The sequence below is a fragment of the Mirounga angustirostris genome, unplaced genomic scaffold (assembly GCF_029215605.1).
Source record: "Mirounga angustirostris isolate CCGP_5_RB_7025 unplaced genomic scaffold, mMirAng1.0.hap1 SCAF_14, whole genome shotgun sequence".
Taxonomy (NCBI): domain Eukaryota; kingdom Metazoa; phylum Chordata; class Mammalia; order Carnivora; family Phocidae; genus Mirounga; species Mirounga angustirostris.
In genome coordinates this window covers 67,655,538-67,679,088 of record NW_026991722.1, presented here as the reverse complement: position 1 = coordinate 67,679,088, position 23,551 = coordinate 67,655,538, and the positions used below count along the sequence as shown (strand labels likewise).

Sequence of the window (23,551 nt, the reverse complement as noted above, 5' to 3'; positions counted from 1 at the left end):
ATGCGCCTGTGTAGAGACGAGGCAGCGGACAGGGGACGGGGGCACGGTCGCGGGGGGGGGTCCTCCCCTTCCCCCCTCTTCCCTCCCCTCCCCTCCCCGCACCCCCCACCCCGGCCTACCCCGGGGGCGAGTCGAGTGCTGGCCCCGCCCCACCCGCCATGGCCCCGCCCCCGCAGGCCCCGCCCCGCCGCCCCCAGAGCGCGGCCGCCCCGCCAGGCCCCGCCCCCAGCCCCGCCCCCCCGGCGCTCACTGCGCCTGCGCCGGCGTCTCTGGCTCTGGGGCCCGGCGGCCGCGGCTCTTTTGTTTCCCAGTCGGAGTCCGGGCCGGAGTCTGAACCCCAGCCGCAGTCGCAGCCGCGGAGGGATCCGGATCAGCAGCCCGGGCTGCCAGGGCGCCCCGAGCGGCCCGCGGGGCTGGAGGCGGGCCCGGCCTGCCCGATGGGGCGCGCCCCCCGCCCGCCGCCCCCGGCCCGAGCCGCCGCCTGAGCCGCCCGCCCGCGCCATGGAGCCCGGCCGCGGCGGCCTGGAGGCCGTGGGCAAGTTCGAGTTCTCGCGCAAGGACCTGATCGGGCACGGCGCCTTCGCCGTGGTCTTCAAGGGGCGCCACCGGGAGGTGAGGGGCGCCGGCGGGCCCGGACCGAGCCCCAGCGCGGGGGCGCCCCTCCGCCCCGCCGCACGCCCGGGGCGCCCCCGTCCCCCATCCCCGCCCCACCCCCGGGACCCCCGTCCCCCATCCCCGCCCCACCCCCGGGACCCCCGTCCCCCATCCCCGCCCCACACCCGGGGACCCCGTCCCCCATCCCCGCCCCACACCCGGGGACCCCTCTGTCCCCGCCCCACACCCGGGACCCCCATCCCCCGTCCCCGCCCCACACCCGGGACCCCCGTCCCCCATCCCCGCCCCACACCCGGGGACCCCGTCCCCCATCCCCGCCCCACACCCGGGGACCCCTCTGTCCCCGCCCCACACCCGGGACCCCCGTCCCCCATCCCCGCCTCACCCCCGGGACCCCCGTCCCCCATCCCCGCCCCACCCCCGGGACCCCCGTCCCCCATCCCCGCCCCACCCCCGGGACCCCCGTCCCCCATCCCCGCCCCACACCCGGGGACCCCGTCCCCCATCCCCGCCCCACACCCGGGGACCCCTCTGTCCCCGCCCCACACCCGGGACCCCCATCCCCCGTCCCCGCCCCACACCCGGGACCCCCGTCCCCCGTCCCCGCCCCACACCCGGGACCCCCGTCCCCCATCCCCGCCCCACACCCGGGACCCCCGTCCCCCATCCCCGCCCCACACCCGGGGACCCCGTCCCCCATCCCCGCCCCACACCCGGGGACCCCTCTGTCCCCGCCCCACACCCGGGACCCCCGTCCCCCATCCCCGCCTCACCCCCGGGACCCCCGTCCCCCATCCCCGCCCCACACCCGGGACCCCCGTCCCCCATCCCCGCCCCACACCCGGGGACCCCGTCCCCCATCCCCGCCCCACACCCGGGGACCCCGTCCCCCACCCCCGCCCCACACCCGGGGACCCCTCTGTCCCCGCCCCACACCCGGGACCCCCATCCCCCATCCCCGCCCCACACCCGGGACCCCCATCCCCCATCCCCTCCCCGCACCCGGGCCCCCCGTCCCCACCACACACCCCGGGGGTTTTCATGCCCACCCCCCCACGGGCCCTTCCTCCCCATCCCCACACCCCGGGGTCCCTCACCCTCACATCCGCGGACACCCCGTCTCTTCCACCCCCCACCTGGGGCCCTGCCACTGGCACCGGAATCCCTCCCCAGGCGCTTACCTGGCCTGGGGTGGCCCTGTACGGATTCCTGGGTTCCAGGCCCCTGAGGAGCATCCCTGCTTGGTTTTCAGAAGCACGACCTGGAGGTCGCAGTCAAGTGCATTAACAAGAAAAACCTCGCCAAGTCCCAGACCCTGCTGGGGAAGGAAATCAAGATCCTCAAGGTGAGCGGGCTTTGGAAGTGGTAGGGGGAGGGGGTGGTGGGTGAGCTAGCCTTGATCCTAAGAAACTTGGGTTTCTGTCCTAGGAATTGAAACATGAAAACATCGTGGCTTTGTATGACTTTCAGGTAAGGCCCGGGGCTGCATTGGCGGTGGGGAGGGGGTGCGTTACTCTCCCAGGCTGGCCAGTGCACAGCCTCAGGCCCCACGAGCTTGGGTCCCGGGCCAGCCAGGTGCTGAGACCCTGGTCGGTAGGGGAAGGTTCTAGGCCAGGATCTCGTGTTGGGAGGAGGACTGGGCACCCCTGGGTATAGATCGCTGTCTGGCCTGCCCAACTGCGAGGCCTGAGCAGGACCCTGGAGACTTCTCTCTCGCCGGCTTCCTCTGGATATGTGGGGAGAGTCCCGCCGGCCCCAGCAGGGCACCGTGGGTCGCGTCGCGTTCCTGGACTGACGGAGGTCTAGCTAGCTGCGGCGGGGGCCTCGGGGCTGTCTGACCCAGTGGCCCCGACCGTGGGTCCTGTCCCCCGTGCAGGCCCAGGGCAGGACGGTGCTGCCGGCCTGGCCCACCTGTCTGGGCCGGAGGCTTGTTTGTTGACATTGCTCCAACGGCCTGGCATTGGCCAGTCCCTCCCTGCGTCAGGCTGGGGGAGGGGAGGGGCCCCGCGGAGATTTCCTTCTAGCTGGCAGTCGGGGCCGTGTGGCCCCGGCTGCCTCCGTCGGCACGGGGAGGCGGTCCACCTCAGGCCCAGCCGGCTCGGGAGGCCCCCGCCGGGTCCCCTTAGCGCCCCCGGGGCCACAGGTGGAGCCTGGCTTCGGTGAGGGTCCGGGACCCTGGAGAGCCAGTTTGGGGACTGGGAACCTGAGGCGGATCTGCAGGCCAGAGTGCTGACTAATGGTTTTGAAACCTGTTTACTGAGGCCACGGGACCAGCCCCTGGCTGAGGGGAAGTTCCCAACCCAGCTGTCTGTGTTTGAGTGGCCTCCTCCCTCCCCCTTGAGAGCCAGGCCGTGGCCTCGGGGGACGTGAGGTGACATGGGAGGGCACGGGTCCAGTGTGCCGGCGAGTACCTGGAAGCTGGGCACTGGGCTACCGAGACGCGGTGTCCCGGGGCCAGGAGAGTGCCTGCCCCCCCTTGCCCTGTCCTCCCCCCTGGGAACCCAGCTCTCCCTCCTGCCCCATCCTGGCTGGGCCGCACACCTGGCCGTGAGCAGTGCTTCTTCCTGTAGTGTCGGCAGCGATTCGGCTTCCCCTGTTCGGAGGAAGTGCGTGGAGGCCGTGGCCTCTCCCCTCTGAGGCCCCGGCCTCCGCTGGGGCTCTGCGCCCTCACCCCCTGGGGTGTGCAGTGGCCCCCGAGTCCTTAGACTCCTCTGAGACACACAGGACCCTGGAAAAATGGCTTTTAAGGCTAGGTAATACAGGGGGTGCCTGGGTGGCTCAGTCGTTGGGTGTCTGCCTTCAGCTCGGGTCATGATCCCGGGGTCCTGGGATAGAGCCCCGCGTTGGGCTCCCTGCTCAGCGGGAAGCCTGCTTCTCCCTCTCCCACTCCCCCTGCTTGTGTTCCCTCTCTCACTGTGTCTGTCTCTGTCAAATACATAAAATCTTTTAAAAAAATAATAAAAATAAATTAGGAAGAGTCGGGGCGCCCTGCTCAGCGGGAAGCCTGCTTCTCCCTCTCCCACTCCCCCTGCTTGTGTTCTCTTTCTCGCTGTGTCTCTGTCAAATAAATAAAATCTTAAAAAAAATAAAAATAAAAATAAATTAGGAAGAGTTGGGGCGCCTGGGTAGCTCAGTCGTTAAGCGTCTGCCTTCGGCTCAGGTCATGATCTCAGGGTCCTGGGATCGAGCTCTCCACTGGGCTCCCTGCTCAGCGGGAAGCCTGCTTCTCCCTCTCCCACTCCCCCTGCTTGTGTTCCCTGTCTCGCTGTGTCTCTCTCTGTCAAATAAATAAAATCTTTTAAAAAAATAAAAATAAAAATAAATTAGGAAGAGTCGGGGCGCCTGGGTGGCTCAGTCGTTAAGCGTCTGCCTTCGGCTCAGGTCATGATTCCAGGGTCCTGGGATCGAGCCCCGCATGAGGCTCCCTGCTCAGCGGGAAGCCTGCTTCTCCCTCTCCCACTCCCCCTGCTTGTGTTCCCTCTCTCATGTGTCTCTCTCTCTCTGTCAACTAAATAAAATCTTAAACTAGGTAATACATAATTGGGCTAAAAAAATGATTATAAGAGGGGACCTGGGAAAAGGTAACCCCTCTCTCCCCCTGCTGGCCCCCACGCTGACATTGGTGGTTTCTGGATCTCTCCAGGGGCAGGAACACGTTCTTACGAATGGCTTTGCCATCACACCATCCACTTCTGCGCAGTCAGTGCCTTTTTCACTTGAGCCTGTATTTTGGGGAGGGATCTCTGTCTCCCTCTATGTGGGAGACATCCCACCCCTCTCCCGGCAAGGTTCCCAACCCTGAGCAGAGTGCTTCAGAGCCCAGACTCTGAAGCTAGATGACCTAGTTCCAATCCTGGCTCTAAACTCCTCTAACCCTAAACCAGCTGTGTGTCCCCGGATGGGTGTCTTAAGGTGTCTGTGTTTCCGTCTCTTTCTGTGGTAGAGACCCTGCAATTGTTGACTAGAAACAGCCACGGTGAGCCCTGTGTGCTTGTTAGCTGTTGTTACAACGTGGCGATGGGCGTTGTTTGCGGTTGTATTGGGTTCCATTGCCCCACATTCCATAGCTGACCTCGCCAGTCCCGCACTGACGGGACGTGGGTTTTTCTGGGGTTGTGACATGGCAGCAGTATGGTAGTGACTGTCCTGGCACTCAGTTTTGGCCAGGTGTGTAGACTCCTAGGAATCCCCGGGTAAGAGGGACGTGTGCTTCTAGTTTGGGACAGTTGCCAAATTGTGGTCCCCAAAGGCTGGATTGGACTTGCAGCAGGGCTGCGTACGGAAGGGCCAGTCTCCCCACATCCTTTCCAGGAGGTCGGTTATCAGACTTTGATCTTGGGGGAAAATGACATCTCAGTGTTTTTCACTTACTGTGAGTGAGGCTCAGCGTCTCAGTGTGTGAGTATTAGGAATGCCCCCTGCCTTTGGCATGATTCCTGTTGGTCTTTTTTTACTGAGGCTGGATGGCGCCATGGTGAGTGGAATGGGTCCTGAACCATACTGTCTTTCTCTTAGACCAGGTGCTCCATTCACTTACTCGAGTGACTGACCTTGGGCAAGCTCCTCAGTGTCACCTGTAAAGTGGGAGACAGTGACGGTACACCTGTGTGATAGGGTGGTTATGCTGAGAACTGCGTCTGCTGTATAATATATGCTGTGTAAATACTATTTATTGATTTGTAGGAGCTCTTTACATATTAAGGAAAGCTCTTTTGTGATGGCCTGCAAATAGTTCCTCTGAGATTGTTTACTTTTCTATTGTAGTTGTGTGACCCTACGGAATAGGGATGTTTATCAGGTGATGTGGATGCTGGGGGTGGGTTGTACTCTGCCCTGAGGAGGGCCCCCCACCCCGACCCGTGGAGAGGTGGCTGGAGCTTGTGGCCTTCTCTGTGGTAGATGGTATCTGGACATGCCCTTGCCCAGGGAGGGTGGCCCTTGCCCAGGGCAGGAATCAGGATTAGGACTGTGCCCGGCACGGCCCAGGAGAGGGGCTGATGCTCACAGTCCTCGCCGACAGTGACCCTCCCCCTCCCAAGGCCGGCTGTTCCCACAGCTGGACGTGACTCACTCGCAGCTGGCCCGGCCGCAGACAGAGCCAGCCTACCTCCTGCTGACTTACTCAAGGGCCTTTCTGGGCAGTGCCAGTCCTCCGCCTTGCCTTTCCTTGCTGAGAGGGGCCTTGGGCCTGGGGGGAAGGTGGGCAGGATGCGGACTGGGTCGCAGCCCCTCGGTACCAGGTTCCAAGCTGGGGGCCGATGAGTAGGCCTGACGGTCCAGGCAGTTCTGGAAATGCCCGCAAAGTTGCGTTACTGTTGTTTCATCTATCTTTTTTTTTTTTTTAAAGATTTTATTTATTTATTTGAGACAGAATGAGAGACAGAGAGCATGAGAGGGCGGAGGGTCAGAGGGAGAAGCAGACTCCCTGCCGAGCAGGGAGCCCGATGCGGGACTCGATCCTGGGACTCCAGGATCATGACCGGAGCCGAAGGCAGTCACTTAACCAACTGAGCCACCCAGGCGCCCCTCATCTATCTTTTTTAACTTAAAAATTTTTTTGACTTAGAATTTTTTTTTTTTTAAAGATTTTATTTATTTATTTGAGAGAGAGAATGAGAGACAGAGAGCACGAGAAGGAAGAGGGTCAGAGGGAGAAGCAGGCTCCCTGCTGAGCAGGGAGCCCGATGCGGGACTCGATCCCGGGACTCCAGGATCATGACCTGAGCCGAAGGCAGTCGCTTAACCAACTGAGCCACCCAGGCGCCCTGACTTAGAATTTTGAAGTATAACGTACACTGGGCGGTGGGAGACGCAGATCATGAAATGCTTCGTTAAGCACTTAGATGAGGAAAGAACTCCAACGTGGCTGGCCCCAGGAGCTCAGCCCCTGAGTTTCTCCGTGCGGGTGGGGTCCGTTGTGCTGCCTTTTGTGGGCACGTCTCTCTCCCGGTCCACCCGCCTCCGAGCCCTGGACCCCCCCAGCTTGCTGCCTGTCTGTGTGCTCTCGCCACGGCCTTGGGGGTGTGGGGGCTCTGTGGCCGTGTGGTGTCCCGTCGTCAGCCGTCTTGGTCAGTGCCCTAGAACGGAGCTGCTGTGGGCATCTGTGTGGGTCACGTCTGCCGTGTGACCGGTGTGTGGCGACCGGGGCTTGGTGTGTCTCTGGGAGGAGCACGTGGTTTCTGTTTTCCGAGGGATCGTACCGGCTCACGCCTCCCCTGCCCTGAGAGTCTCCCCTTGTGTCCCGAGTCGGGCCGGCCGAGTGTGCGGGCAGGAGGGTGCCGCAGAGGGCGGGCCAGCCTGCCGGCAGCTGCAGGAGGCTGCCCGAGGAAGGAGGGTGGGGCTGGGCACCCTTCCCTCTGGGAGCTGGCTGGAAGAGCCCCGCCTGGGGCGGGGAGCGGCCCTGCTCCTCTGGGCGGCTGTGTTATGGCCCCCACTGGAGCTTTTGCCACCTTCCCGAGCCAAGAGGGCCCACGTCCGAGGGGTTAACTAGGTCAGGGCCCGCCTGCCTACCAGGATCCTATTAGGCAAAGCACCTTAGCGCCCCATGGCGGGGCGGCCTCCTACGTGCCTGGATGCTCGTACCAGGCTGCCCAGCACACCTAGCCGTGACGCTCGGGCCAGCCCTGTCCCCAGGGCCTGTGGGCACCCTGCCAGGGGATGAAGAGGGCTCCATTTTATGTCCTTGTAAGGCTTTGCCTTGTTGTGCACGTCAGGTGCTCAGGCTGGGATTCATCACCCCCTTTCTTGGGGGCTGCACGGTGGGGTGGTCTGGACTGAGGGTTCCCGCCCCGCTCTGCCCCTCCCTTGCCCAACCTCCCGTGCCCCCGTGTGACCGTGTCCTGTTTCCTCCCCTGGGGTGGGCTGTGACACGGACGGGACCCGCCATGTCCCTAGGGCAGCAGGGCACTGCGGCGTGGGGGTAGCTGGCCGTGGGGCTGTGAGGACGGCCCTGGTGCGCTCCTCCTAGGTCACGGGGTCTGGAGGGCCCTTGCTTTGGCCACGTTCACGTTTCCATCTTAACATTATAATGAGCTTCTGAGAACCTGCCACCTGAGGGTGAGAGTAGGCCGCCAGTTCCCATCTGCCTCCTCCAGGAGGGAAGCGATCCTGGTCATTTCAAGTGTGTAGACTGAATCTAGACCGACCCCAGGGAGGGGGCTCGGTGCCTGGAGCCTATGTGGTCTCCGCTCACTCCCAAGGGAGCCAGTGCAAACCAAGTGTAGCTGTGTGGAGGCCAGCAGGAGTGGGACTGGAGGCCCAGTGGGGTTGTGGGTGGGCAGTGAGCTGGGCAGGGGCAGGTCAGCCGTGGCCACCGAGGGAGTGCTGGGGGGGGGCCCGGAGAGCTGGCTTCCCTGGGAGGGATGGGGGCTACCCAGCAGTGATGGACAGCGTGGCCCCAGGTGGATGGGGCAGCAGGCCCTGGGAGGGGCCTGGGCATGGAGCCTGTCTGGAAAGGTGCCCCACCCAGGGGCAGGGAGACATGCTGCCCGGGCCTTCTCCTGGTCCCTGTCAGGGCTGGCAGCCGTGCTGCCGGGCTCTCTTAGGACCTGGCTTGCTGTTGCCACAGGGGCAGGCTGAGGACACACTCGAGCTGGCTTCTCCTTCCCAGGCCTGGGCGTGCTTCCTGACCTCGCCTGGGAACTGGCCCGGGCTGTGCCCGCCAGTGGAGTTAGGGTGTCACAGGTGGGGCGAGAGAGGCCAGCAGGAAGGGGCTGGTCTGAAGCTGTCCTCTGGCTTGGGGTCATGGGAGACCCCAGTCTGGCTTCCCTGGGTCACCCCAAGCCTGAATGCCCCATGCGAGGTTGGCTTGGCTCCCCACCCTTGGCCCCAGCCCTGTTGTGTTCTTTCCCTGCTGGCCCTCTTGTGTTCCACGCCTGGGAGGGCCTGCTGGAGGTGAGGCTGATCCTAGGCCACAGGCGGAGGGACAGATCAGAGTGGGGAGGAGGAGGCTAGGTCCCCATAGCCCCGGTGGCCCTCTGGCCCACTGCTAACGGACTGTCCACTGAGGATCCACAAGCCTCAGGGAGGCTTCAGGGTGTTCTCAGGACAGGAGGCCTTTGGGGAGGCCTGTGGGGAGGAGGGAGGCCCTGGGGAGCACTAGGAACAGTGGGCCAGTGGGGCTGGGGGATGCGCAGGGGCGGGTAGGAGCCAGGGGCCTCTAGGGCCTGTGGGGTGGGGTCTTTGGAGGGAGGGTATCCACCATCCCCTTTGGAAGCCTGCTGTGGCTCAAGTGTGGGGGCAGGGGTGGGAGCAGGGCCTAGGCCCTGTTGGGGGTCCTGCGGGCTCTTGAGTACAAAGGGGGCTCTCGTCACTTCTGCTGTGGGGGCCTTCTTTTCAGGGGAGGCGGTTGTGGGGTCTAGGGCACTCCCACATTTGCGGGAGAGAGAGGCAGGCCAGGGGTCTGCTCTCACTGCTCCCACGCAGCCCTGGCATCTCTGCCAGTCCTGGTGGGTCACTCCCTGGGGACACTCTGTCTCTATATTGTCTGTCACTTTGTCCCTGCCTGTCCTGGCTCAGCGGGGTGAGTTTGGGGCTCTTCTGGACGTTCCTGGCCCTGACTCCCAGCTCTGCCCCTCTGCTGTGTGGCCCAGGGCAAGGGACTTAGCTTCTCTGGGCCACTTGGGACCAGAATGCTCATAGTGCTCCCCGGAGCTGATTGGTGAGGAGTAATTGTGGGGCGCGCCCAGCACAGAGGGCCGAGTGCTGCCCCTCCTAGGTCCTCACCTCCCGCCCGCCCTCTGCCCTCTCCTGGGTCCTCTGCCTGCCAGCGTCCCACTCCCCTCCGGCAGCCCCTCCCTCCCTCCGCGGTGCGCTCTCTGCGTCCCGCCCCTCTGGCCCAGGCCTGTGACCTGGGACTCTCCTGGAGTTGCTCCTGTGTTATCTCTGCCCTGCAGCTGGCCTGGAGGGACCAGTGGGGCGAGCCCGCCCCCTCCCAGTGACAGGCCTGGAACGCAGGGTGGGGGCGTGCTGGAGCAGGTCTGCCTGCCCCGGCCCTGAGAGTGCGCCCCGCCATTCCTGCTGCCCAGGTTGTCTTTGTCCTGGACTCACACCCTCTGCTGGTGGAGCTCTGGGGGGGGTGCTGACATTTAAACATGGGGTGTTCCCCCCCATGGCCTGGCTGGCGCTGCCCGCTGTAATCCTGTTGGCATCCTTGATCCTGGCGTCGGGGGTGGTTCTGAGATTGGTGGGTCAAGGGTTTCATACTTCGACTGTGTCCTTCCTGGGGACCTGGGTCCCCCACTGGGTGGGTAGAACGTGAAGCTGAGCCCTGTTGAAACTTCAGGGCTGGGCTGACCCTGATTTTGACTGGGACCTTGGAGGCAGTGTCCATGTCCACCCCAGACACCCCTCCCGGGACCTCAGCCTCTTCCCCAGACTTGGCAAATAAGAGTGCTCTGATCGGCTGCCGCTCTTGTCAGTCAAGCCCAGTGCAGAGGACCTCAAAAACAAATCACAGCCCAGGTCCTCGTCTTCTGGCCACTCCCCAAGGGGCCAAGCGCTGGTACAGCAGGCCCTGGGCCCAGCCAGCCGGCCGCTGCCCATGCTCCCTGGCCTCGCTCGCAGCCCAGGGGGCGTGTCGAGGGCGTGGGTGCCGAGTCCGTGGGTCACACTGAGGCCGAGAGAGGCTTCCTGGAGCACTGCTGGGGGCGGGGGGTGCTTCTCTCCACGTCTCATTGCTGTTTCTGTGTCCTGCAGGAGATGGCCAATTCTGTTTATCTGGTCATGGAGGTGAGTTCCTGCAGCCCCGGCTGGGAGGACAGGGAGGCCAGACACTCCTGGCTCCCAGTTCCTTGTCACCTGGGGGTTAGAGGTTGGGTGCATGTCCGTGGGCGTAGGGCCACCCCATCGGGAACCCTCGTGGCCGTGGCAGGTGCCTGAGGTGATCAAGCCCCCCACTGACCTCTTCAACTACGGATTGCAGGGGACACCTGCCCCAGGAAGGAGGCTGGGGGCAAGGGAGCAGGTGTGGGGTGGTGGGCGGTCCAGGAAGGGCCACTGACCAGGTTGTGCCAATGGTCTTTTCCAGTACTGTAACGGTGGGGACCTAGCTGACTACCTGCACAGTGAGTGGACACCCCTTGGCCAGGGGGCTGCATGCCCAGTCTCACCCTGACCCAGCCTGCAAGGCAGCCTGACGGAGGTGGAGGGTCTTCCCGTACCCCCAGCACTTGCTGTGGAAGGTGGAACAGCCTCTCAGGACAGATGGGTCTGGAAGGCCCCTTGGGAGCAGGGCCCTAGGTGCTTTGTGGGGATGCGGTGCCTTCTGATGGCCGCCTGGTCCTGCAGGGGGCCCGAAGCACCTGCCCGGCTGCCCGGCAGGGTGCTGGGCTGTCCTGAGCACCCTGGGCCCCCAGCAAGGCCTGGCTGACCACGGAGGGGTGGGCCTCCCCAGGACCCTGCCACGGTGGGGGGCAGGCACTCTCCTGGTCGCTGCCTCCGCATCCGTCTGTGCATCCCTCTGCTCAGGAGGGCGGGCCCTGGGGCTCACCTGCAGTGGGGGTGGGGGCGGCTCCGGAGAAGTAACGGGACCCGAGAGAAGGGGGTGTGACAGGGCAGCGGTGCGTGGCGGCGGGCGGCTCAGGGCCACGAGGACCCCCGGAGCCGGGCAGCCGCAGCAGAAGGGCTCGCGGCGGGCCGGGCGTGCGCCGTGGTGTGAGCGAGGGGCGGGGCCGGGGGCGCGGTGCGGCAGCGGTGGAGTAGGGAGTCCCCGAAGGGCTTGTGGCCCCTCACCCCAGTCGCCTGTCCCTGCAGCCATGCGGACGCTGAGCGAGGACACCATCCGGCTCTTCCTGCAGCAGATCGCGGGCGCCATGCACTTGCTGCACAGCAAGGGCATCATCCACCGTGACCTGAAGCCCCAGAACATCCTGCTGTCCAACCCCGGGGGGCGCCGCGCCAACCCCAACAGCATCCGCGTCAAGATCGGTAAGGCCGGGGCCGGCGGGGGAAGGCGTGCGGGGAGGCCCGGGGGCAGGGCCGCCCCCCTCACGCGCCCCCTCTCCCGCAGCCGACTTCGGCTTCGCTCGGTACCTGCAGAGCAACATGATGGCGGCCACGCTCTGCGGCTCGCCCATGTACATGGTAGGTGGCGCCCCAGCCGCGTGCCCGTGGGAGGCGCGAGTCGTGGGCTCCCCGCCGCATGTCGGCTGCAGCCGGCGAGGCCGCACTGTTCTCGACCACACCCGTGGCAGTCGGGCGGCGGGGGGCTCTGGTCTGTTCCGCTTGGCTGGTGTTGGCGCCCGAGCTCACTTGCCGCCCGACTGTCCCTTCCAGCCACAGGGCTGACTTGTTCGCTGGGTTCCCCGCAGGCCCCCGAGGTCATCATGTCGCAGCATTACGACGGGAAGGCAGACCTGTGGAGCATCGGCACCATCGTGTACCAGTGCCTGACGGGGAAGGCGCCCTTCCAGGTGAGCGAGCCCCAGGTCAGGCGTGGGCTGGCCGCCGCTTCGCACCCTGCACCCGACACTCGGCTCTGGGTCCCAGCGCAGCCACAGAGCACTGCAGGCCCGCGGCCTTCGCTCACGAGAGGCAGGTGGTCTCGTGGCTCCCCACCACGCGGTCACGTGGGGCCCCGTCCTGCCGCAGGCCAGGCTGGAGTCGGCGAGCTCCGGAGCGCATCCGTGTGTGCCCACGTGCATGTCTGAACCCAGCCTTGTGCCCTCCCTCCTGCCGTGCCCTGCCGGCGTGAGGCACTGAGTGGGTGTCAGGCCCCGGGGAGCACCACCTGTGAAAAGCAGCGGCCTGCTCAGCAGTGGGATTCCGGAGGGCTGGGGGCTCTGAGCCTTCCGTGCTGGGCTGCACACCCCGTCGGGACTTCCTGGCTTGACCACGCAGCGCTCAGCTGTTGCCAGCTGGCTCCTCGGCTTCTTGGCTGGCCCCTAGCTCCCTGCCCCCCTCCCTGTCTGCCGTTTCCTCCCTGCATGAGCATGCGGAGGGCTGTCCCTCACTGTCAACCCCGGGAAGGTGGGGCGCTCTCTTGCTCTTGGCTCTTCGCTGGTGCCGGGAACGGTGCCTGGAATGTGGCGGTGTGCGGTGAGCGCAGATGGCTGACCACACGCGTGCCCACCAGGTGCTCCCCAGGGCATGCGGTGCCCGCTGCGAGGGGAGAGCTCATGCTGCGGTCCTCTGCTGGGGGAGGTGCATGGACTCTTGTTTTATTTCAAGAAGCAAACATCCAGTCACACCGGACACCCAAGATCACCCTGACTGGTGTGCCCTGGGGGGCAGGGAGGCCTGGCCGCCTGGCTTCTGGCCCGACTGGCTGCCCTTTTGTGGTGCCTGTGGTTTACAGCCTGGACGGGGGCAGGGGGCATCCCTGGGAGCCTGGAGGGCCTGTGGTGCTTGGCCGAGGGCTCTGGCCTGCCGGCGTGGCTGGGGGGCCTCGTACAGGGCTTGGAGGCTCTGAGGGGCGCTCACGCTGCCGTCCCCCACCAGGCCAGCAGCCCCCAGGACCTTCGCCTCTTCTATGAGAGGAACAAGACACTGGTACCCACGTAAGTGCCCGGGTCCTGCCCGCCCCCGCCCCTCGCTGACCCTGGGTGGGCGGGCGGGCGGCGGGTCATGTTGTCTCTGGCCCCGCCCAGCATCCCCAGGGAGACGTCGGCCCCGCTGAGACAGCTGCTGCTGGCCCTGCTGCAGCGGAACCACAAGGACCGCATGGACTTTGGTGAGCGGCCCCCCGGTCACACCGTGGCCCACAGCGTGTAGCCCGATGTCGTGGCCCACAGCGTGTGTCCACTCCTGACGGCCCACTGGGTTGGCGTGCCGCATCCTGGCTGCATGCCCCCTGCTCTCAGCTCCCGGGTGCCCACAGCGCTTTCCCAGCAGCCCAGGCTGTGGAAACCCCGGTTTTGCAATGGGAAGTGCCGCCGCTGGGAAAACCCATGAGGCGGGGGGGCCCAGCCAGGGGAGGAGAGGAGCTCCCAGCTGGGGCCGTCTCCCTGCACGCCTGGTGCGGTGCCGGCCGGGGCGGGCGCCGAGGCCTGCTGGGGCTCAGGCCCCAGCGGCAGTTGGGGGGGCGGGACAGCATCTTTGCCCCAGGGAGCCCTGGGGTCAGGGCTCTGCTCAGGCCTCTGCTGTCCTCCCTCCCGCAGACGAGTTCTTCCGGCACCCTTTCCTCGATGCCAGCGCCACCGTGAAGAAGTGTGAGTCCCCTGGGGCTCCTGGGGCCCCGCGGCCACGGTGGGGCCCACGGGGGGTGAGGGGCCGCCCCTGCTGCTGCTGGGCTGGCCCGGCTGGGGGTGGGGGCCTCCCGCGCGCTGACTTGTGCCCCCTCCAGCCCCCCCCGTGCCTGTGCCCTCGTACCCAAGTTCGGGGTCCGGCAGCAGCTCCAGCAGCAGCTCTACCTCGCACTTGGCCTCCCCTCCGGTGAGTCTCCGCCGGGCCGGGCCCCGGGCTGCTCCCCCCGGGGCTTGGCGCTGCGTGCAAGTCATGCGGAGGGCTGTCCCTTGCTGTCAACCCCAGGAAGGTGGGTGCTCTCCTGCTCTTGGCCGCCCCACCAGCTGCGGACAGACACGTCCAGACCCTCAGGGTGAGCAGGGGCTGGGGTGGGAAACGTTGGAGCCTGACGAGTTGGCAAAAGCTCTCGTGGCCCCCCACGCCAGCGCTCGCATCCCGGAGGCCGACCTGCCTGGCGCGGGTCTGTGTGTGCTGTGCACGTGTGGGCAGGGCAGCGGGGTGGCCCTGCGTCCGGGAGCCCGCCCCCCAGCTCGTGTCCCCAGCCCCTCGGCAGGGGTTGGGCGAGGCCTGCTGGGGGTGCACACAGAGCTGGGGTGCCAGGGCCCGTGGTAGGGAGGACCGCCGTTGCCCACGCCGAGGGCAGACGTTGGATGCCCTATGTCCTGAGCGCAGAGCGGCCCCCCTTTCAGGCCTTCGCGGGACTGATGGAGCCCGGTGGGAGCTGGGTGGCTGCATCTGGTGACTCGCTGTGGGGCCCAGCCCGGGCCTGGCGGGCGGCAGGCCACGCAGAACCTGATGGGGAGGAGGGCACGCTGAGCCCTTGGTCAGCACCCAGCAGCCCCGTTTCCCCCGACCCCGGGGCCGAGTCTCAGTGGCCTCCCCTCTGACCCCCAGTCCCTGGGAGAGATGCAGCAGCAGCTCCAGAAGACGCTGACTTCCCCGGCCGACGCCGCCGGCTTCCTGCAGGGCTCCCGGGGCTCCGGCGGCAGCAGTAAGGACTCGTCCTGCGACACGGATGACTTCGTCATGGTCCCGGCCCAGTTTCCAGGTCGGGGGTTAGGGGTTGCTTTGGCTGTGAGCTCTGTGTGTGTGTGTGTGTGCGCGTGCTCGCGAAATTCTCCGCCTGTGTGCCCTCAGGGTGGTTCTGGCAGCTCCCATGCCAGGTCAGCTTGCCTGTGGAGTCAAAGCCACATCGTCCCAGTTATCTGTGGCTGGTCTGTGGACTGAGTCCCTGTGCTCGGGCCTGCCCTCTGCACCCTCTGGAGCGTCTGCTCCCAGGGAGGGCGTTGCTGCCAGCTTTGTATTTGTTGAGCACTGCTTCTCAGGCCTCAGGGACAGGCCCAGCACCACCCAAAACTCCGTCCTGGGCTCTAAAGTTTCTCTCGTGACCCTGGGCTTTGATAGTTCCTTTTGCTGCCTGTGGCCATCCCATGACTCCTGGGACTCAGGGCTGAGTTGGAGTGGCCCTGGACCCCCAGGGCAGGGGCAGGAGGGCAGTGAGCGGGAGACAGGGCCGTGAGAGAGGTTGATGGGGCAGGTGTGGGACCCAGGGTCCCAGAGCAGAGGTCAGGCCCAGACTGGGAGCCCTGGGCGCCCGGCCTGGAGGTGGCTGAAGGCTGGGGTATGGAGAGCTCACTCAGGGTCTCCTTCAGAGCCCTGAGGTCCGGTCAGGTTGGGGGACAGAGGTGGGGACTTGGGAGCGCTGCCTTCTCCCCTCCTTGCCTGGAGCCTCCCCCCACTGTCTGGAATTGAGTGTGGGGCCATCAGGGAGCCATGGTGGGTGAGGTGGCCTAGGAGCGTGGAGTGGACGCTTGTCCTGATGTGACAGGTACCCAGGCCGAGCCTCACTCATCTCTCGTCCACAGGTGACCTGGTGGCCGAGGCGGCTGGTGCCAAGCCCCCCCCGGACAGTCTGATGTGTAGCGGGTGAGCCCCCTGCCCTGCCCGCTCCTGGTTTGGGGAGAGGGAAATGCTGGTCCTTGCCGGTTGTCCCTTTGCCTTGTCTATGTTATCTGTCCCTGCCAGGAGCTCACTGGTGGCCTCCGCTGGCCTGGAGAGCCGTGGCCGGACCCCATCTCCTTCCCCACCCTGCAGCAGTTCTCCCAGCCCCTCAGGGTGAGCAGGGGCTGGGGTGGGACAGGGCCGTGCAGGGCCCCAAGCTAGGGTCAGGGCTCTGAGCCCCAGGTTGGGCTTTGCAGGCGGTACTGTGTCCGCAGGTCCTGTCCTGGTTCAGGCCTTGCAGGACACTGGGCTTCTCGTGGGTGGCCCAGGAGGGGGGGGCTGTGGCGGGAGGGATGTAGACCTGGGGGTGGGGTGGGGGGGAGCTGCGGGGCCGGGTGGGCTCGGGTCCCCGGAGCCGAGCGGGGGAGCAGCCCCAGCCTGGCCTTCTACCACACGTCCCTGTGGCCCGGGGTGCGTGGGGCGGGCGTGGACAGTCCCGGCTGCCTACATGGTGGCGGTGGCCTGTGCAGAGCTGAGGAAGCAGGTGGCCTCGGGGGTGTGTCCTGCACTGTGTCTGGGGCTGGGCCTCCGCTCAGTGCTCTGTTTCCATTGACCCCCCCGCCTCTCCTCCCACCGCAGCCGGGCCGGCCCCTCCAGCAGCAGGTGCGGCGTGTCCGTCCCCATCCCGGTCCCCACGCAGGTGCGCAACTACCAGCGCATTGAGCAGAACCTGCAGTCGCCCACCCAGTGCCAGACCACACGGTCAGCATGGTCCCCCTCACCTCTGGTCCCCCCGTGAATGTAGGGGTCCCCTGGGGCCAAAGGGCATGCCCTGGAGAGCTGTAGTGAGAAGCCCCTGCAGCCTCCTTGGAGTGGTACAGGGTTGTCCCACATGCACAGTTGTGCAGGCTGTGCACTGTGTAAGTCTCACCGCCCCTGCTCACGGATGTGCGGAGGTCTTAGGTTTATTAGGACAACTATCTGGTAGATGTTAGTAAAGTATCATGAATTTACAAAACCCAGTGTTGATTTTTGATGAGTTTCAACAAACATAGCAGGAGGAGAAGCCTCCCTTTTCTTTTCGTAATTTACAGAAGATCCTGTGGGCTAGTGGTTGTGACCTCAGGCCAGAGGATGCCCAGGGGGAACACTGGGGTCTTCACTTCTTAGTTATCACTCTAGGCAGGAGGGTGAGTGGTCCAATCTTCCTGGAGGCTCCTGAGTGAGACCCGTTATTTGAACGGATAGGGACGAGCCGTCTGGCGTGGCCGTGACCCTCATCTCCTCGTGCCTGCTCCTGTCCCCAGGTCCTCCGCCATCTGCAGGTCGGGCAGCACCAGCCCCCTGGGCTTTGCCCGGGCCAGTCCGTCACCCCCATCCCACGCCGAGCACGGAGCTGCCCTGGCCAGGAAGCTCTCCCTGGGTGGGGGCCGGCCCTACACACCGTCTCCACAAGGTGAACCTGAAGGCCCTTGGTGGGAGCTTCTGACGAGGGACTGGGCATCTCCCCGGGCTGGGCTGGCAGGGGAGGGGACTTGGCTCTGTCGGGGCGTGACCCTGGTGACTCCTCTCTCCTCAAGTTGGAATCCTCCCTGAACGGCAGGGCTGGAGCGGGGCACCCTCCCCCCAAGGAGCCGAGATGCGGGGTGGCAGATCCCCTCGTGCGGGTAGGTGTGGGCATGGGCCAGGGGCAGGGGCCAGCTTCCTGCTCACGACGGTCACTCGTATGGGGAAGGGAGGGTCGGGTCCTGGGGCACTGTTGACAAGCTCAGGCCTTGGGCTGTGGAGCGGCACTTGGGCCTCAGTGTCTGCATCCGCCGTGCGGTATGACCTGCGCCCGTTTGCTCAGGCGCACCGCCGAGCAGCCGGGGTGGGGGGAGGAGCCCAGACTCGAGGGCCTCACACACACGCTCCTCTTGCTGCTGGTGGCGGCTGGGCTGGGCAGGCCCCACGAGGTAGTGACCAGGCCTTGTCCTGTCCTGCTCCAGGCTCCTCTGCGCCCGAGCACTCCCCGCACGCCGCTGGGCTGGGCTATCGCCTGCACAGTGCTCCCAACCTGTCCGACCTGCACGTCGTCCGCCCTAAGTTGCCCAAGCCCCCCACGGACCCCCTGGGGGCGGCGTTCGGCCACCCTCAGTCCAGCCCCCCGCAGCCAGCCCACGGGCTGCAGTCCTGCCGGCCCCTGCGAGGCTCGCCCAAGCTGCCTGACTTCCTGCAGCGCAACCCCCTGCCCCCCATCCTGGGCTCCCCCACCAAGGTAACGGGGCCACAGAGCTGGGGGGGGGGGCAGGGAGGAAGTGACCGGTCCTGGGAAAAGCCCTCAGAGTGTGGCTCTGTGCCGAGGACCCCTTCCCATCCACCTGCCCAGGCTGTCGGCCACCCTCCTGGCAGGATTCCCGTGCGACACGCTTCGGGCCCCGGAAACGCAGAAGGTGCCCCACAGGCTCCAGCACCGCTCCGGGCAAGACACTTAGCTCAGTCCTTGCTGTGGCGTCCTTGCTGGTGAAGCGGGGCCGGGCCCGTTAGCGACACAGGCGGCGTTTCCGAGGGCGCCCGTGTGCCTGGGGGTTGGCATGTGCGGGGCCTGTATTGCTTTCCTGCAGCCAACAAGGCCTCGTGCCTTCGCTGCAGAGACCGGGTGATGGAAGCGTGGGGCCGCAGAGGTGCCAGCATTGGGCTGCTAGCGCCCTCATGGTGGTCTGTCTGAGCACCCCACCTGCTCCTCCTAGGCCATGCCTGCCTTCGACTTCCCCAAGACCCCCAGCTCCCAGAACTTGCTGACCCTCCTGGCCCGGCAGGGTGTGGTCATGACACCCCCCCGGAACCGGACGCTGCCGGACCTCTCCGAGGCAGGACCCTTCCAGGGGCAGCAGCTGGGCCCCGGCCTGCGGCCCACTGAGGACAAGAGCCCCTTCGGCAGGTGCGTGGGAAGGGGCTCTCCCGACACGCTTGCTGGCTCGCTGTCTGGGAGGAGAAGCCGGGAGTAGACCTGCGTGTGGGTAGGGGCCCCGTCTGCGCCTCCTCCCTGTGTGACCCTATCTGGGCGCACTTGGCCTGTGTGATAACGGGGAACACTACCTGCGGCCAGGGTGGGCAGGAGACGGCCAGCCGATGTGAGGCCCTGTGTGTGCCTGGCGTTTGGTGAGATGGGGCAGGCGGGCTGGGCGATGCGGGGCGGGGGCCCCGGGCCGGCTCCTCACGGCTCCTCACCCTGCAGGTCCCTCAGTACCGGCCGCCTCACTGATCTGCTCCTCAAGGCTGCGTTTGGGACCCAGGCCCCTGACTCGGGGAGCACGGACAGCCTGCAGGAGAAGCCTATGGAGATCGGTGGGCCGGCGGGCTCCCGGCGGGGCGGGGGGCGGGCGCCAACCACCGGGCCCTGAGCCGCTCGTCCCGCTCTTGCAGCGCCCTCTGCTGGCCTCGGAGGGAACCTGCACCCGGGAGCCCGCTCTGGGGGGGCCAGCAGCCCGTCTCCCGTGGTGTTCACCGTGGGCTCACCCCCCAGCGGGACCACGCCGCCCCAGGGTCCCCGTGCCAGGATGTTGTCAGGTGAGGACTGCACGGTGCTCCTCCAGGCCGCAGGGTGTAAACGGCGCTGCAGAGGGGCCCGGACAGGTCAGGGGCGTGAGGTGGCCTCGTTCTTACACGTGGGGCGTGGGTAGTGCTCACAGCAACCGTGTCTGCAGCCGCCCCGGGCAGGCTGTCCTCGTCGGGTCGGGGTCCCAGGCTCAGGGCTCGGATGCGCCCACGGCTCCCGCCTCTGGACCGGAGGGCCCCCAGCGGGGGGGCAGGGCGTCCGCGGTGGGTGGCAGGGGAGGAGTGTAGACCGAGGCATCCAGACCTGGCGGGAAGGGGTTTGCGTCCTGAATCGCTGCCCCCGGCCTCTGCCTGCAGTGGGCTCCTCGAGCTCTCTTGGCTCGGTCAACTCCCCCTCTGCCCGTCACCTGGCCCCCGGGGCCTGTAGTGAGGCCGCCCCGGAGGTCCCGGCCCCCGGACACTGCTGCAGCTTCGCCGACCCCGTCACCGCCAACCTAGAGGGGGCTGTGACCTTCGAGGCCCCTGACCTCCCTGAGGAGACACTGATGGAGGTGAGGGCCCCCGGCTGTGGGCGGCAGGTCCTGGGGCGGGGAGGGCGGGGGGCCACGGCCGCCGCCTCAGCAGCCCGTTTCTCTGCAGCAAGAGCACACGGAGATCCTGCATAGCCTGCGCTTCACGCTCGTCTTCGTCCAGCACGTCCTGGAGATCGCGGCCCTGAGGGGCAGCGCCAGCGACGCGGCCGGGGGGCCCGAGTACCAGCTGCAGGAGAGCGTGGTGGCTGACCAGATCAGCCTGCTGAGCCGGGAGTGGGGGTGCGCGGGCCCTGCGGGGCCGGGGGGGAGGCGGCCTGGGGCCCGGGGCCTTGGCGTCGCCTCACGCGTCCGCCGCCCTCCAGCTTCGCGGAGCAGCTGGTGCTCTACCTGAAGGTGGCCGAGCTGCTCTCCTCGGGCCTGCAGACCGCCATCGACCAAATCCGGGCCGGCAAGCTGTGTCTGTCGTCCACCGTGAAGCAGGGTGAGTGCCGCGCCCCCAGGGGCAGCGACGGAGGCTGGAGAGCGTGGACAGGCAGGGGTGGGAGGGGGCCGAGGAAGGCCCTTCCTGGGGGTCGCCTGGAGCAGGGCCGACCCAGCTCCCGGCGACGTGAGGGTGGCCGGTGGCCCCGGGGGGCGGGGGTCCTGCGCTGATGGAGGCTGCCCTCGTCCCCGGCCCCTGCCCGCAGTGGTGCGGAAGTTGAACGAGCTGTATAAGGCGAGCGTGGTGTCCTGCCAAGGCCTGAGCCTGCGGCTGCAGCGCTTCTTCCTGGACAAGCAGCGGCTCCTGGACCGCATCCAGAGTGTCACTGCCGAGAAGCTCATCTTCAGCCACGCGGTGCAGACGGTAGGCCCGCGTGGCGTGTGGCACGGCGGTGGTGGGGGCCGTGGGGGGCCGTTGACGTCCACGGCTTGCTGGACTGCGGGCGGGGGTGTGATTTCATGCTGCCCGGCGGTCAGCGCTGACCCCCGGCCTCCACAGGCCCAGCCCGGTGCTGGACGCCTGTCTGGCTGCTGGGTCCAGGCAGGAGGCCTGGTTCTCAAGCCTTGTAGTGGGTGAGTGTTCTCCAGGAGAGGCCGGCGCAGGCGGCCCCTCCGGAAGCATGCAGCTCGCGGGCGGCGAGGCCGCAGGGGGCCCCGGCTTTCCGCTTCCATGTCTTTGGGGACTTTGTGCCTAAGAAGCGTTGGCTCTGAGGTGGTGGCTGTTTTTTTTTTTTTTTTAAAGATTTTATTTATTTGAGAGAGAGAGAATGAGAGAGAGAGAGAGCATGAGAGGGGGGAGGGTCAGAGGGAGAAGCAGATTCCCCGTGGAGCAGGGAGCCCGATGCGGGACTCGATCCCGGGACTCCAGGACCATGACCTGAGCCGAAGGCAGTTGTTTAACCAACTGAGCCACCCAGGCGCCCGGTGGTGGCTGTTTTTGAGAACGTTCATTTGTGTAGCATAAATGTGCAGTCTGCACAAAGGTCTGGGGGAGAGCTTGTCTCCTCCTGCCCAGCGGTGACCGTTGTCTGCCCGGGGCTGCTGGTCCCCCTGGGGCAGTGTCGGCCAGCTGGCTGCCCAAGGCCGCATGAGTCCCTGTTGAGGCCCGCGGCAGTGTTCCCGCGTGCCACACCCCCGATGTGTGTGCCGCGACGGCCGGCCCCCCGGCCCCCCGGCCCCCTGTGCCTGGTGTGGGCTTCGGGGCAGCTGGCCTCAGCCCCTGGCCTCCCTCGAGCAGGTGCAGTCGGCCGCCTTGGACGAGATGTTCCACCGCCGGGAGGACTGTGTCCAGCGCTACCACAAGGCTCTGCTGCTGATGGAGGGCTTGCAACACATCCTCACTGACCAGGCGGACGTGGAGAACATTGCCAAGTGTGAGTGCCGCCGGGCCAGCCAGGGGACGGCTCAAGGGAGAGGCGGGTGGCAGGGTCCTGCTCACAGTGCCGTTCTCGTTGCAGGCAAGCTGTGCATTGAGCGGAGGCTCTCGGCGTTGCTGACCGGCATCTGTGCCTGAGCTGTGGGGTGCCTGGCTCACTGTGCCCAGGGGGCTGGATCTCCTCTGCCGATCCCCCAGGCTGGGGGTGGCCAGCTGGCCAGGCTCGAAGGGACAGGCCTGTAGCCTTGGTGCTGCTTGCTGGTGTCAGGGAGGGAGCGGGGCTCCCGAGCTGCAGGCCTGAGCTTCGGGGCGCTGGGAGGGCTCCACACAACCCGAATCCGGCCGGTCGCCCTGCCTCACCGATGGGCTGAGCTCCTGGCCTCCTTGAAGGCGGGTGGGCACCTGTGGCCGGCCCCCAACCCCAGCCAGACCCCGGGGCAGCCCTGATGCCGGCCGCCGTGCTGAGGACAGGAAGAGGCCCCGAGAGCCGCTCTGCCCAGGAAACGGTGTGGCCTCCTGGCCCCCCTCCTTCCCCGAGACCACCCACCCAGCTTTGTGAATCACGGAGCACTTTATGCAGGCGCAGTCCCCTGCCGCACTAGGAGGCGCGTGTGCATACCTACATACAGACGCACGTATATGAACTGACAGGCTCGCGTGTGCGTGGGGCCTGCTGCCTGGGATCCCCCGGGGAGACACAGACATCTTATTTAAATGTTCTTTTAGGGACGGACAGTACGAAGCACCAAGCTTTCTGAACCCAGAACAGACGTTGAAGTCTATTACACTTTACTCCTGAAACGTGTCTTATTTTTCTGCAGCTTTTTTTTTAACAAAAGAAGAAAATTTGTAGGAGTTTAGGATGTTTGTTTAGGAAGGGTGGGGCAGGGCCAGGTGGGTGCTCAGCGTTATGTGGATGTGGGTGGAGGCAGGGGTGCCTGTGAGGGCAGCCCTCCCCCCCCGCCCCCCTTCCCACCTGGAGGCAGTGGGTGGGCAAGGGGGCGGTTCCTGCAGAGCCTCCTATCCAGCCTTCACGGTGGGTTTGATGCCAAAGTCAAAGTCGTGTGTTCCCCCCTCCCCCCCCCCCCCCCCCCCACCGCAGGCTGGGTCCTGGCTGCTCTGGGGGGAGACTGGTGGGGAGAGGGCAGAGGAAGCCCGCCTGAGTCCAGGCGCCCTGGGCGAGGGGTTTAAGGTCTTAACATCAAGACGTGGGCATCTTTGTGTTTCTTTCTTTGCAATACTTGAAATATTGCCCCTGTGCTTGGATTTCGTAGCAGCCCTGTGAGTCGTTGCCTCGTCCGCCAGTGACTTGGTTCCTTGCTGCACGGAACCTGTGCATATTTATTGCTTTACGGTCGGCTGGGACCCAGGCCACCGGGAGGCTGGTGCCACGGGAGGGGGCTCGTGCAGCGGGCCACCACGTGCCTGCCTCCAGCGTGTGTGCTGCCAGCTGGTCTTGTCCTCCACGAATCCGCACCCGACCCTTGGTCTACTTTACAGGAGTTTTGTGTGATTCCCCCCCCCCCCATTTGCATTACATCGTGTAATACCATTGAAGGAAATAAACCTTTGGAATTGAGCAGGCGTAGCTGACGCGGGTTTGTCAGCATCTCTAACGTCACGCACTGCGTCCGGGGACGTGCAGCGGCCTGCGTGTGCCCCCCAGACCGCCCACCCAGGGCACACTGGGTGCTCCAACGTGCATTCACGGCTGCGTCCACCCCCGCCACCAGGGTCGCAGTCTCAGTCCCGGGGGTACACCTGGGAGGAGGGTGTGGGTTGAGAGGGGAACCAGCTCCACGTCCACCCCATCTGGGGTGCAGGAGGGCCTGCTTCCTCCACATCCTCCCTGACGCGTGGTTCTGTCTGGATTCTGGCTGCTCTGGGG

General features: G+C 66.1%; 1 protein-coding gene across 7 annotated transcripts; it reads left to right on the top strand.

The window, feature by feature from the left end:
- Positions 1-284: 284 nt before the first annotated feature.
- On the top strand, positions 285-23,242 carry ULK1 (unc-51 like autophagy activating kinase 1). 7 transcript variants are annotated; one of them, XM_064578172.1, is made up of 29 exons: positions 285-612; positions 1,868-1,960; positions 2,044-2,085; positions 10,312-10,344; positions 10,643-10,679; positions 11,368-11,541; positions 11,624-11,697; positions 11,925-12,026; positions 13,054-13,112; positions 13,203-13,285; positions 13,713-13,763; positions 13,898-13,986; positions 14,692-14,845; positions 15,663-15,723; positions 15,823-15,912; positions 16,378-16,500; positions 16,987-17,194; positions 17,342-17,405; positions 17,727-17,995; positions 18,107-18,199; positions 18,468-18,658; positions 18,956-19,065; positions 19,144-19,287; positions 19,633-19,826; positions 19,915-20,087; positions 20,171-20,289; positions 20,495-20,652; positions 21,526-21,661; positions 21,746-23,242. In XM_064578172.1, the coding sequence occupies exons 1-29, from the start codon at positions 502-504 to the stop codon at positions 21,799-21,801; spliced, it is 3,291 nt and encodes a 1,096-aa protein (XP_064434242.1). In that variant the 5' UTR covers positions 285-501; the 3' UTR covers positions 21,802-23,242. The 7 variants fall into 7 exon arrangements, with proteins under 7 accessions (XP_064434242.1, XP_064434246.1, XP_064434244.1 ...); XM_064578173.1 differs by having other exon boundaries at positions 287-612; positions 17,046-17,194; positions 17,319-17,405; XM_064578176.1 differs by lacking the exon at positions 16,378-16,500 and having other exon boundaries at positions 286-612; positions 17,046-17,194; positions 17,319-17,405.
- Positions 23,243-23,551: the final 309 nt, after the last annotated feature.